We start from the raw sequence: 15,331 nt of genomic DNA on the forward strand, positions 1-15,331 counted from the left end.
CTCTATTAGCAAGGAACAGAGAATAATAGCAGCAAGGTGGTAGACATCACCACAGACACCATCAAGCAGTTGTTCAGGCCAGCTACCTGCAAATGAGGGATTACTGAGAATTTAAGGAGTGTTTTGTTTTAAAATTCTAAAACATGTGTAAAATACTCTCCATGTAGCAAGGGAATGATTCAATCATAAGTTGTTGTTGTTAGGTGCTTCAAGTCGGTTCTGACTCAAAGTGACCGTATGTACAACAGAACCAAACACTGCCTGGTCCTGTACCATCCTCACAATCATTATGCTTGAGCCCATTGTTGCAGCCACTGTGTCAGTCCAGCTCACTGAGGGTCTTCCTCTTTTTCGCTGACCCTCTACTCTACCAAACATGATGTTCTTCTCCAGGGACTGGTCCCTCCTGCTAACATGTCCAAAGTATGTGAGATGAACTTTTGCCATCCTTCCTTCTAAGGAGCATTCTGGCTCTCCTTCTTCCAAGACATTAATCATAAGTTAGTGTTCCTCTATACATTTATTTTAGATTTTTTTTTTTTTAAATCCAGAAGGGATGTGCTATAATGAATTGTTTTTCATTAGTTTCTAAAGGATGACTGAGGAATATTGAGCTGATTTATTTTTTTTTTGTAAATTAAGGGGCAAATAAGAAAGGGAAGATGGCTCAGTATTGTGGAAGGTGTGCTCTTTAGAGCTGGAGCGCTAACGCCAGCTGGTGGGGTCTTGCCTGTGTGGGGTTCAGCAAGGGATGTGACTCCACCTGACTCAGGGGCCTCACCTGTGACTCCGCAGGGATGGGCAGTTAACTGAGAAGGGAGTCCTTCGGTGAAAGGGGCTTTATCTGGATTTCCTCTCCGCAGAAGGGATGAAGGAGAGACCCCAGCGAGGCACTCTGCCCAGGTGCTCTGACCAAGCAAGACCTATCTAGAAGCCAAAACTTCAGGGTGAAAGCAAAGGAGGCTCCACCTATGTATGGGGTTGCTTTTGAGCTGTACCTGAGCGCCCCCAAGAGGATACTCAGGAAATCACCACGGCAGTGCAAAACCACCCTTCTTTCCTGCTCAGAAGGTTGGAAGTGTGCCACGCAGCTCTGGGATTGCTGACAAGCTGTGCCTCACTTGAGGGAACACTTGCCAGGTTTTCCAGATTTTGGTTTTACCCAGTAGCCCTGTACTTCAAATTTCTTGCAGTTTTAAAATGTAGATTTCTTCTTGCTTTCTTTTCTTTGAATGCATGCAAAGTAAACCTCGTGGTGAGGCACTGTGTCCTAGATAAAGATGAATCCCCCCACCCCACATGGAACAGGCCTTGTCAGTAGTCTCACAGGGGTGGGGGATATTCCTTCCAGCCTGACCACCCCCCAATATATTCCTTTAGTGTATTAACATGCAGTCAGTGGCCAGCGAGAAAGAGGAAGCTGACTGGCCCACATGGAGGCTGAGCTTCTGACCTTGGCTTCCTTACAGAACTATATATTCTACCCAACTGAACTAACTACCCACATACCACCAAAATACAACATCTGTTTGATTAGATTCTCCCATGGATCATTATTTACAGTCTTAAAATATGAGTTTATCGGAACATCTATGAATTCTCTGCTTTAAAATGAATATTTCTTGTTCTTAAGAGAATCCATGAGCATACACATGAGGACTGAATAATTTATTCCTCAAGTAAATAAAATATAAAGCATAGCAAGGAGTCAAGATTTCACCTAGGGAGGTCATACCAATAGAATGTAATTTTCACTATAAACTGTTGAAATATAGGAGGAAATATATTCTATTTTTCCCTTTAGGTGCAAAGTTGTATGCTTTGTTAATATTTACTTTCAAAATATTTTGCAAATATTATACCAAAAAAATAAATAAAACCTGTTGCCATCGAGCCGATTCTGACTCATAGTGACCCCATAGGACAGGGGAGAACTGCTCTATAAGGTTTCCAAGGAGCAGCTGGTGGATTTGAACTGCCAACTTTTTGGTTAGCAGAGGAGCTCTTAACCACTGTACCACATTCACCCCTAAATTATCTTAAGGACCTGTTGGTGGATTATCCACTTTTCGAAAGTGTATCTAGAAATTTGCAAACTAGTTTTAATAATAACTTAAAGAGTATAATTTTGTAGGTAAATGTTAATACATGTGTACACACACAAGCACACACAGACCCTCGCTGACTACGCATTCCAAAGACGAGCACTGCATAAGTGATATTTAGAAAATTGCTGTTTTTGAGCTCACTTGAGAAGTGGTTCTATAGATACCGTCCACTTTACAAATTAATCCCACTCCTCCAAGTTAGTCCTGTTTATAAAGTGCTATCCAATATTGAGAAGTAAAAACACTCCAGCAGTAGCACAAGAGCATCAAAGGAGCAGTGTTTGTTCCTTTTCACAAATCGGGGTCCGTTTATCCATCACTTAACCACTATGGCATGTATTTTATACTCAGATGAATGTAGATATTCTGTTCTGCTTAGTGTTAATTTGCCACAACTCTCCATTAAGTATATAGTGGAGTTCTTTCAATGCCCTCTCAACTTGGGACCAATAAGTGGTTGAAAGGAATCTATGGAAATGTGGGTGATATCTTGAAGGCAATTAAGTAAGGATCTTTGCTAATGACATACATAATTACATGACAAAATTATTTCCTTAGTGTATAAAACTTTCCCATGAGGACTAGCACATTATAGGTTCCATGTCAAATGTTTTTCTTGTAAATTTCAAGAATAAGTTTGAAATCAATTAAATTTTTAAATAATTCTGAAAAAAATAATGCATTCAGTAGCCGGGTTTTATTTCCTATGCTGTGTGCACTTTTTTTTTGAACAATCAATGATTACCAGGCATATATATTAAAATATTTTTCTTCTTTTAGAGAAAGAATTGAAAGCTAAAATACTCCTGAGTTTATCATAAATAGAATGAAACCATTCAGTATAAATTCTTTAGCTAATAAATGGGAAGAAGAACATAGCTGTACCTGTTCTACCAGTATTTGAGGCCACTATAATTGAATACAATTATACAAAGAAGGAAACTTCTGAAACAAAAGGAAATAAAGAGATAAAAAGGATTCAAGAGTATGTGATAAATTTTAAAGTTAGATAAAAAGACCCAATATATATATACTAGGAGTCACAGAAGACAAATATCAAAGCAAGAGAACAGAGCAAATACTAAATATTTCCTTTAATAAACTTTTTCTGAAAACAGAAAAGATTTGAGGCTACATAATAAAAGAGGATAATATGTGCTTGTGAAATTGGTGAAGAATGACCAGCACAAAGACATATTCTAATAAAATTTCTGGATTTGAAAGTAAAAAAAAAAAAAAAAAAATGTCTTTTGAGCATCTGAGTAAGAAAAAATCAATTTGTTATAATGGACAGAAAATCAGATTGTCATCAGGCTTTTCCATAACACTTATTATGCTAGAAGAACACAGAATAGGATATTTAAGATACTCAAGGAAAAACAAAGACCTGTGAATCCAGGCTTTTATACCCAGCCAAACTGATTTTTAAGGATTAAAGATGACAATACATCACCTGCATGCAAGGATTCAGTGAATATTTTTCTCATGAGTTTTTCCTGAGGAATTTACTAGCGAATGAGCTTCAGAAAATCAAAATTACTAGAGGCATCAACAGAAGAACTGGTGATGAATATTAAGTGTGTGTGTGTGTGTGTAATTAAGATAACATGAGGTTAAGAAAAAGAGAGTATGGTATAAAATGGCCATATGTTTCAACAATGAACATACAGTATAAATATTATAAAAATTTGATGAGATAATAGGCAGAACATATGAAAATATCTTTAATGTTTTCAGTAATTATATTTGCGAAGATAGTTTTGGTATTATTATTTTAAAAACCATTGCATGTGTAATGTAGGATGACACAAATGAGCAATTATGGGATATTCTATCTCTATCACCCTCTGTGTCCTTGAGAACCAGTGTGAAGAAAGGAAATATAGACGTAAGATAAAAAATACTAAGTAAAAACCCTACAGTCCTGAAATATACATCCTTAAAAGTAAGAATTGAAAAGACCTAGAAACAATGACCAACTCAGTAGCACTGAACATCCATAGTACCCAGTTTATGGTCTTGAAATATTTAAGAAACAGGACTGCTTAAAGAAATGGCCAATTCCTGGTCTCAGACAAGAAATGTCTAAGAGGAGCCAGGAACAGTTTGACATACCAAATAGGAAAAAGTTATCAAATATTAGCAGGGTCATGTGATTAAGGGCTGAAAAGTAAACTTGTTGACAGTCCTATTGGCAAGAGATGGAACAATCTGAGTATCAAGAAGTAAAATAACTGCAGTCGATTAAAACACGCTTAATACCTAATATGCTTAAGTCCTGAGTTACTGTTTTTAAAAAAAACGGAAGAAGAATCAAATATTTACCTTGTTTTCCAATCCAAATTATACCACTGGTAACCAAATAATAGAATTATTCTAATTAATAAACAAAAGACTGTTTGAATTAAAAACAACATTTTCAACCCTAACGAATTAATCTAGTTACTGAACATTAACGATTTCTAGTATTTCAAACAGGAGACAATTAGACATTATAAGCCTCTTGATGGAAGAACAAAACACCATCTATGAAGTAGTATTACCAAAAGAAAAACAAACTCAAATCTGATCAAGCCTGTAGACCCAACTATCCATTTACTGGAAATAAGATGTTGAGGGACATTGTAAGCACCACACAGGAGCCCTGGTGGTGCAGTGTTTAAGTGCTCAGCTGCTAACCAAAAGGTCAGCAGTTCGAACCCACCAGCAGCTCCGTGGGAGAAAGATGTGGTAGTCTGCTTCCGTAAAGTTTTGCAGCCTTGGAAGCCCCATGGGACAGTCCTGCCCTGTCGTATAGGTTCACTAGGAGTCGGAATTGACTGGATGCCGTGGGTTTCTGGTTTGGGTAAGCCAGAATCAGTCAAGTCCAGACTGAGGGAAACGCTACAGGTCACAGGTCCTGATTTCTTAAGCAAATAAATTCCAAGTTTCCCTTGAAGGCAAAAGAAAAAGAGAATGAAGGGTCAACTAGAGACTAAAATATATATTTTCAAAACAGGCAAATAGGATGAAACTTGGGTGATAAAAGTATAAAGAAAAACAAGAAAGTGATAACAATATGAGTAATTTAGGAAGAAGTGAGGGTGTTTTGATGAGAACAGACACAGTGGGCTGATGGGCAAAGTTCTATCTCCACCTGGGTGGTGTTTAAAAGATTGGTCACCTTATCATTTATTAACCTCTGCTTTTGCTTGGCCTTCTCATTCTTTATGCTTTTATAAGAAAAAGATTTTTCTGGCTACGCCAAGACGAAAAGGGGGAACACAGTAGAGGGACTTGGTAAATGCTGGTTAAAGTCACTCATAGTTATATAAGGAGATGTTGTGTGTGAAAACTACACAGGGGTGGGAGTGGTTGAGGAAGGTCTGGCAAAACCCCAACCTTGCTTAAATCCAACTTCCCGCCTACTCCACTCTTGTAGCTAAGTGTTAGTGGAGAATAAAAGACAAGTCTACTGACTCATTTCTCTAAAAATTCATAAACTCTAGCCTCAAGTGGGCTGTTAGTACTGCCTGTTGTTGTCGTTAGGTGCCATCGAGTCGGTTCTGACTCATAGTGACCCTGTATACCACAGAACGAAACGCTGCCCGCTGCTGCACCATCCTCACAATTGTTGTTATACTTGAGCCCATTGTGGCAACCACTGTGTCAAATCCATCTCATTGAGGGTCTACCTCTTTTTCACTGACCCTCTACTTTACCAAGCATGATGTCCTTCTTCAGGGACGAACTGACCCCTCCTGATAACGTATCCATAGTGCTGCCTAGCAATTAACTAATTCCCCTCATCCATTCCTTCTCCCTTTATCTTTCATGCATTCCCTTTTTTTTTTCAAATTTCCAACAGCTCCTTTCTCAGGATGTACACAGACCCAACACTCTCCTTTCTTCCTTTTACTAAGGATGGCTGGATGGCTGTTTTCACTCCTGTGCAAAGCCGGCCCCTCCAGGCATCCTTTAGATCCCATTGCCTCCTGCCCACTAAAGGACATAGCTCTTTCTCTAACCTAAGACATCAATTTGCCCTTCTCTTCTCAGTCATCACCTTCTGCATACTAACATGGTGTCACGTCTCCAATTTCACAGACTCCTTCATAACTCCACGGAGGCCATCCCATGTCTTTTCAGCCAAATTCTTAGAAAAAGTTGTTTGTTTGTATTTCTTGAAGTTCCTGCCCTCCAATTCTTTTGTGAATCCACTCTACCAAGGCTTTTGTTTCCATGACTCCTCTGAAAGTGCCTGTCAAGATCACAATGGCATCTACATTTGCGCTGCAGCCAGTTTCCAGTAGTTGACTTAGCAGAAGCATTTGGAGCAATTTATCAGTACTTCCTTCTGACATAGTTTGTTGCCTCCAGGGACACCCACACCCTTCCTTCTCCATCTGCCTGTAGGAAATGCTACTTCTCAGTCTCTCTTGAGCATTTCTTTTTATCTCCCCCACAGAGTCTGGATAATTTCATCCAGTCTCATGGCTACTGAGATAACACAGAGCCACGCTGTCAAGTCAGACTTACAAGAATAATCAAGCTTTACTAATAATTTTAAGAATGCAGGTAATCATGAGGTACAGGCAGAGCATAGAGACCAGGTCACCAACGTGGCTCCTCAGGTCTTTTCTTGGCATGTCAGGATGTGCTCTTGACTAAGTTCAACATATGAGGTCTCTAGGAAATTCAGAAGGAGTCCTAGTGGTGCAATATAGTTAAGAGCTTGGCTGCTAACCGAAAGGTTGGTGGTTCAAACCCACCAGCCACTCCATGGGAGAAAGACCCGGCAATCTGCTCCTGTAAAGATTACAGCCTTGAAGAACCCCTAGAACTATTGTCCTGAGGTAATCTTTAAAACTTAAATGAAAAAATATTCCCTAAAGTCTTCTTAAAACCAATTGATAGTTTAGCTTAACTAGTAAAAAGTGTCTGCCTTGACTACATAAACTGGAGACTGCATCAGCCTGAGACCAGAAGAACTAGATGGTGCCTGGCTACCACCAATGACCACCCTGACGCGGAACACAACAGAGAGTCCCTGATGGAGCAGGAGAAAAGTAGGGTGCAGAACTCAAATTCTAGTAAAAAGACCAGACTTAATGGTCTGACTGAGACTGGAGGAACATCAGAAAGCATGGACCCTGGACTCTCTGTCAACCCAGAATTAAACCATTCCCAAGGCCAGCTCTTCAGTCAAAGATTAGACTGGACTATGGGACATAAAATGATACTCATGAAGAGTGAACTTCTTAGCTCAATTAGATACATGAGACTAAATGGGCAGCTCCTGTCCGGAGGTGAGCTGAAAAGACAGAGAGGTTCAGGAGCTGGATGAATGGACACCGGAAATCAGGGGTGAAAAGGAGGAAGGTGCTGTCACAGTACAGGGAGAGCAATTAGGGTCACATAACAATGTATGTATAAATTTGTGTATGAGAGACTAACTTGAATTGTCAACTTTCACTTAAAGTACAACAATTAAAAAAGTCTGCCTTGAGCATTATACTCTTTTAAGAACTATCTATATGGGATCAAAGTGACAACAGCAACTCCAAAGATTAGATAGGAACCTTAGGGGGAAGGAAAAATTCAGAAAAGGGAGGGAGAGAATGGTTGCACAACTCAACCATTAATTACGAGAATGTAATTAGTGTCACTGAATGTAGAAACTGTTGAATTGGTGTACGTTTTGCTGTGTATATTCTCAACAACAAAATTAAAGAAAAAAAAAAAAGATTGGCCTTGAAGGCCCTGTGGGACAGTTCTACCCTGTCCTATAGGGTTGCTATGAGTCGGAATTTACTCGACAGCAATAGGTACTAGAAAATTCATAGAACAATCCTTTACATGAAATCTCTCAGTTACATAGACTGTCTCATCATTCACCGCTTAATGAAATATCTTAGTTTTATTCTGATAAAATATCTAGGTTGTAACATTTTCCAGAAAGCCCTTAAACATTACCTTCTTTGTAAGGCATTCCCTAATTAGCTCTTTAAAATTGCAATCCTCATCTCCCCTGGAATCTCTCTCTCTTCCCTGCTTTATTATCCTCCTTTCTACTTATCACCATCTGAAATAACACCCATTTTAATTCCTTCAGTGTTTAGGTTGTTATATTCTTGTGAATGAGTGCAGAAATGCTTGTCTGTTCTGTTCACTCTTACATTCCCAGCAGCCAGAGAAGTGCCTGGCACCTCGTTGTCGTAGTCGTTGTTAGCTGCCATTGAGTTGGCCCCCGACTCATGGTGACCCCGTGCCCAATGTAACACAGCGCTGCCCGGTCCAGCACCATCCCCAGGATCAGTTGTGAAGCAGACCGTTGTGATCTGTAAGGTTTTCACTGGCCGATTTTTTCAGAAGTAGATCACTAGGTCTTTCTTCCTAGTTTTTCTTAGTCTGGAAGCTCCACTGAAAACTGTTCAGATTCATAGCAACACACAAGGCTCCAGTGACAGATGGGTGTGCATAGTAGACTGTCAATGAATGGTGAATTAACTAAATAATTCAGCAAATTCACTGGGCTTGATTTGAGTTTAGAGAACAGTAGTGATCAAATAATGTAAGGAGAACAATTAATGTGGGCTGCAATGAGGAAGACTTTGAAAATTGTGCCGCAGAGTTTGGGTTCATGCTGCAGCTGCAGGGAGTCACGAAAGGGAATCGAGCAAGGTGGTGGCACAAAGGAACAAACTCAGGGATAAAGGACACCATGCTTTAAGAAAAGAACAATGGCAAAAGGAAACTGTGTCCTTTCACATTAGTTCTCTTCTTCTTCAAGCTGGTGTCACGGGGGCTGTCAGCGATTATCACAGGATGGAATATCAAGGCCTATTTTCAGGATGATTATAAAACCCCATAGAGTCTTGAATAGAGGCTTGAAAACTATTACTTGATGATGGATTATGTAAGTGTCCGGCATTTTAGTAATAGAATTATAAATTCAGTTACATATATATGAAATAAGACTGCTTAAATGCAATCGGTGGAAGAAGTATCAGCAAAAAACAAACTTGGGAAAATCGATTTTCTGAAGACGGATTTCTGGAAATGCAAAAAGCAAGCACTTCACTTATCTGTTTTGCCTGTTTGAATTTAGAGCATTATCTCTACAACAGACCATGCCTTATCTACTGTCCCCTCATTTTTTACTGAAACCAGTTAAGCAAGAAATCCCACACACCACGAGCTATCATCCTTTTGGCTAAAATAGCACATCTTGGCATGTATATATTGTCATCCATCAACTCCTGTTGTGTTTTGCAGTACAACCGGTATCAGCAGTATGGTGCTGAGGAGTGCGTGCTGCAGATGGGCGGTGTGCTGTGCCCCAGCCCTGGGTGCGGAGCAGGACTGCTGCCCGAGGCAGGCGTGAGGAAAATTACCTGTGAAGGAGGCAACAGCCTGGGCTGCGGGGTAAGTCATGGCCGCACCTCTGGGTGTGCTTTGCTTGTGTGTTTGTTTTTGCAAACTGGCTACCACTATATCTTTGTTTTATTTTAATTTTCCTTTTGAACTCAGACGTCTTTGACCTGATATATAAGAAAATTGATTTTTAAATTCTTATATACAGTCCCAAATATTAAAAAAAAATATGTTGATTTTGGAGGAAGTAGTCATGTTAAGCTTTTCTGCTTTAATTGCTTATCAAAGTACAGTCATCTTTATCATGACCTTGCCTATTTGCTAAAATTTATTTGTAACTTCAACGTCCGTGTTCGCTGCACCTTTGCTGTCATCTGCAGACGCACAGAGAGGTGAAAAATTTGAGTCACCTGACATGCACATTCCAGCTGAAGTCGAGCAAGGCAAAGTTCTGCCTTCTCGTTTCAGCTCCCATCCTGTAAATGAGGATTGTTTTTGCAGACTATTCGGAGCCATATTTTTCACATTTTTGCGTTTTTTTATTGGTGATGTTGCTGTTTAAAATGGCCCCCAAGTGATGCGCTGAAGTGCTGTCTAGCATTCCTAAGCACAGGGAGGCTGGGACGTACCTCACAGAGAAAACACGTGTGTTAGATTAGCTTCATTCAGGCCTGAACTATAATGCTGTTGGTCATGAGTTCAGTATAAAAGAATCAATATATTAACAAGTATATTACATAAGGTATCTTTAACAGAAACACACAGAAGCATGCTAGGTATTGATCAGTTAACAAAACTGTTGTGACCAGAGGCTTGGGGGAAGCTACCCCTGTCTTTCCCCTGGAGCAGTGGTTCTGTATTCTCTAAGCTAGTGATCTGTGACGACTTTATAGACCTAACTGCCGGGGTTGATAGAAATTGCCTGTATTTACTTTAAGGAATTTGTGAATCATTAGACCAGACCTTTAGCTTTCTTCTGACCCTAAGCAGATTCAGAACAAATAATTTATTTCTGCAGGATTACCTTTAAGTAGACAGGCATGAAGGAGAAAGAAAAGCCCCCTTCCATGATGTCTTTATGACATTGTTTGCTTAAGTACTTCAAGAAGTAAAATGAAGATGAATACAGAAACCTTGAAATTTTATGGTGGCATAAAAATCATTTTAAATAGAATTGAGCAAAAGTAATGATGCCTCTCAGGGACGTGGAATAAACAGCAGGGAAAATGTTTGTTCTGAAGGATCAAACCGTATGATCTAGACAGCTTCTTGAAAGAATATATAGCTCAAAGCTGGCAGTCCAGGGGTGAGGGGGGCACAGCTCTAACACAAAATGGCTTGCTAAATTATAGGTTGAAATGACAAATGGATAATAATCCTGATATTAAATTTAATGCAGGCAGGAGAAGGAAGAAAGTGTAAGTCCTTATCACATGCAATTGAATTTTGATGGGAAACATTTCTTTTAAAATTTAAACTTCATGACGAGCTGTGTGGAACAAGGGGCATTAATAGCAGAGGGGTATTACCCAGGCCTGAATTTTTGCTGTGCGCTGTAAGTCACCTGTGCATAAATGGACAACCGTCGCCCTTAGTAAAATTTGCTACCTGCCCATGCAGAGGGTACACAGAACCCTGGACTGAGCAAGAGAGGAAAGGAAGTGGAAGTTGAATAAGAATGAGACCCCATAATGTCCAAATGGAAAGAAATACCTTGGATTAAAAATTGTGATTGTATTAGAATGAAAGTCAAGTAATTTTAGCCATCCTTTGAAATTATGGAAATCGAAGTGCATTTTTCAGCGTTCATCAGCCCCACTGACTGTATAATCTGCACTGACTCTGTGTGGGAAAAGCAGGCTGCTAAATTCCGGGATCTGAATGCGATCGGATGTTTTCTTTAAAATGAGTTACAGTCGTCTTTAATGATGGCTGAGTTGTATGTTTCTGCCTGCTAATTGCCTCCTGTCATTTCATTCTCTAAGGCTGGACTTTAAGATTTTAACTTTCTTTACAACGCAGAGCTTTTCTTTGGCTCATCTTCTGCTGCCATTTGTTCTCCTTGCTTTTTAGAAGGTTTTACGTAATTCTAAGTTTTGAACGCCTGTATTTTCCCTTTGTAATGCAACGAGACCTGGTAGGTAAGTAGCATACATATTTAAGCTCAAAATCGTGGAAAATGTCTTTGGAAGTGAATTGAATTGCTTTAATATTTTTGGGTTAAGAGAGTTTGAGGGCAAACCTTACCTAACGGAGCAAAGCTATATTCAAGCTGTTCCTGTGGCCTTTGGAAATTCTAGATGATGGGTTTTTATTTTATTTTTATTTATTCTGTTTTGCTGTCTTCGGAGGTCTGTCTGTTGGTTTGTATATAGTTACCTATTGCTGTGTAACAACCCCAAATGTTAACAGTATAATAAACATTTATTATCTCATGGTTTGTGAGGGCCAGGGATCTCAGAGTGGTTCCGATGGGTGCTGTGGCTCACGATCTCTCACGAGGTTGTAGGGAAGCTGTTATCCGGGGCTGCAGTTATCTGATGGCTCTGGGACTGGAAGATTCCTTCCCAGATGGTGCACTCAGTGGCTGTAGGCAAAGAAGGCCTCAGTTCCTCGCTGACTGTTGGCAAAAGGCCACAGTTTCTCACATGTCACCTTCTTCTTAGGCTGTTTGTCCCCACAATGGCAGCTGACTTGGTCAAAGAGACAGAGCCAACAGGAAGCCACAGTCCTTCTATGACCTAATCCCTGAAGTTGCAGGCCGTCACTCTCGCTTAAATTCTATTCATTAGAAGTAAGGTATTAGATCCAACTCACTCTCAGAGGGAAGGAAGTTGGGCTCCATCTTGGAGGGAAGAGCATTAAATAATTTGTGACCCACCATATTCTGACCCACCATATTTTGTAACTTGACTAAGTTAGAAAAAGGAACAAAGAGAAATGATCTTCTAACGTCCATACCTACTTTGTGCTTTCCTTTCTATCCCTGCCTTTTTGCCCTTCCCTCCACACTCTTTTGTAAGCCTATGTCAATTCCCTTTGCTTTGACTTGTTTCTCAGCAGAAATAAGTTGACCTCATAATCACCCCCTCTCCTCCAATCCTCAACTTTCACAAAAGAATGTTAACCCAACTTAAATGCCTTTTAGGTTTCTGTAGAGGTTAAGAGAGAGGTTGGGTTGGATGCCTTAAGTTCAAATCCTGACTCCACCAATTGCCAACAGTCTTAGTTTTTCTGTGCCTCAGTCTCCTCATCTCTAAAATGAAGTCTATAGTAATAACACTGTGTACAATTATTGTGATAATACAAGTAAAAATGCTCGAAACAGTGCCTGGCATAGGGTAAGTGTGTGTTTATTTAATATTTAATCAAAAGCTTAATTAATATTTATCAAAAGCTCATCCGAAGGCCCATATTCAAGGAAAATTGCTTACCAGGCCTGCATTTGATCCAGTCTTCCAAATATTCTAGAATATATCCCTAGATGAAACCAGATCAGCAACATGGAATTAGGTACCTAGACCTCACTGTATTAGCCCTTGGAAGAACTGCTTTTCCTAAACAGTATCTTGGTGTGATGTCTATTGTTATACTGTGGATCGTTATGCTGCAAATTTGATGGACAGTCTTTTATGAACATGTGGTCAGGACATCATAGAGTACTTTTCTATGAGGAACATTGTGGCTCCCCCTGTCTGATCTGAGTAACAGGTATACTAATTATTGTCCTGAAGAGAGTCATACTTGAGGACGTTGTTAATTGGGCCACTGATAAGGTTTCCACCTGCAAGTTGGCTGCTAGAAAACTTAGAGCCACACTTGTGGGCTACCTGTAAACCACTAATAGAGTAGATTTTGAAACTCATTTCCTGGATTCATTGTTCTCCTTCTTTCTCATTCTCTTTCTGTAATATATGCTATTTTGCTGTGGTTTGCACATCCTTATAAGCTCCCAATCTTCTGGATTTTTAAGATGGTCATGGAAAGCTGTTGTATGGGAGAAATCATGGTTAGATTATGTTGTTTCAGAGGTGGAACCTGGCCCAATGAGTGGAAGCTAAAGGAAGGGGAATTTCTGCTCCGTATTTGCTCTAACACCATGGACAATCACCAGCAAAATGGGCTGCCTTAGGAAGTAGTGGGTGCTCTTCCCACTCAGTGGTCAAGGAAAAGCCGTTGGTAGCAAAGCCATAGAAGCATCATAGAGTCTTGCATGTGAAGGAAGCCTGGATATCATCTACATCTCAGGCATCATCTACATCTCATACATCATACCATCTTTTGCAGGTTTATTTTAAGATACCTGTGAGTCCACCTGTGCATTTTTTTTTCTTAAACTATCAACAAATTCAAAAAGTACCACTCTTATTATGTAGATATCCAAGCAACATTTCATGCTACAAAAAAGGATCTCAAACATAAAAAGGATGAGAACCAAATTCCCTGACATTCACAGAATGCAGAATTAAGAAGTTAGAGATACATTCTGAAATGCCGCTGGCCACACAGCTTCTCAGCTGAGACACACTCATGTGCTGAACTCCAGGCTCAAGACGGTTCTCATCTTCTAGTTATCAAACCCACCTCTGCGTGCCAAAATGCCTCCATATATCCGTGATTGCTGTAGAGAGTGTCCATCTGAAGAAATAGACTGCAGTGTTTTGACTGACGTGGGCTTCTTTGTACTATAGTTAGTGTTTATGACTGTCTTGCCCAGACACACAGTACTGACCATTGGAAATCAGATTTACCGGACACTTCAGCTCACTAGGCTTAGCTGTTACCTGGAGAGAGGTGTGCATTGACTAATAAATGAAGACAAGGATTTCCATTTAAATGATAACGTCAGTTCATGTGGGAAAGCCCTGATAGATGTGTGATGGTTGCAACATATTAGTTACACATGTTTTACATCTTTCTATTCCTATCCTCCAAGTCTTATTCATCAGTACATGCATGGATTTTGGGCTCAACATTCATTGGATAAACAAATGATTGACTGAATGAACCCTAACTGTGTAGAAGTAGTATGAGTGAACTGTCATTTTTATTTTCAAATGTCAGTCATCACTTACCCCGATATTAGATTTGTTTATCTTGCTTCAACAAAAACCCCTTTGAAAGATATTTGAGCACCTCTATATACTTATACTTGACTTGGCGGCAACGGGTTTGGTTTGATTTTTGGTATATAATTTTACTGAGCCCTGGTGGCGCAGTGGTTAAGAGCTCGGCTGCTAACCAAAAGGCTGGCAGTTTGAACCCCCCAGCCACTCCTTGGAAACCCTATGGGGCAGTTCTGCTCTATCCTATAGGATCACTATGAGTTGGAATCAACTCAACAGCAACGAGTTTTTGTTGTCGTTCGGTATGTACTTATACAGAGTCCCTGGGTGGTGAAAACAGTTAACACACTCACAATCAACTGCTAACCAAAAGGTTAGAGTCCACCAGAGATACTTTGAAGAGAGGCGTAGTGATCTACTTCCAAAAAATCAGCCACTGAAAACCCTATAGAGCACAGTTCTGCTCTGACACACGTGGTCTCCATGAGTCAGAATCAATGTGACGGCAACTAGTTTGATTGGTTTTTAGTCTGTACACTTATACACTATACAGCATTTTAATAGCACTGTACTCAATGTTTAATACATATATGTAATGTAGTACGTAACTTAGAACACCAACATCTATTTTCAGAAAGTCACAAAACGTCAGTTTTTTGTTTTTGTTTTTGTTTTTTATTGTACTTCAAGTGAAGGCTTAGAGAACAAATAGTTTCTCATGAAACAGTAGTACACATATTGTTTTATGACATTGGTTAACAACCCCACAACATGTCAACCCTCTAACTTCTCAACCTTTTT

At 39.7% G+C, this 15,331-nt stretch overlaps 1 protein-coding gene across 1 annotated transcript in view; it reads left to right on the top strand.

Annotated features, from left to right (window-relative positions):
* Positions 1-15,331, top strand: part of PRKN (parkin RBR E3 ubiquitin protein ligase) — a 1,016,813-nt gene that overhangs the window by 789,025 nt on the left and 212,457 nt on the right. The window contains exon 8 of the mRNA XM_023728574.1: positions 9,366-9,515. Within this exon, the coding sequence (XP_023584342.1) occupies positions 9,366-9,515 (150 nt within the window). The remainder of the gene's footprint in view (positions 1-9,365; positions 9,516-15,331) is intronic.

This window comes from Trichechus manatus, unplaced genomic scaffold (assembly GCF_000243295.1).
Source record: "Trichechus manatus latirostris isolate Lorelei unplaced genomic scaffold, TriManLat1.0 scaffold00002, whole genome shotgun sequence".
NCBI classification, from domain to species: Eukaryota; Metazoa; Chordata; class Mammalia; order Sirenia; family Trichechidae; genus Trichechus; species Trichechus manatus.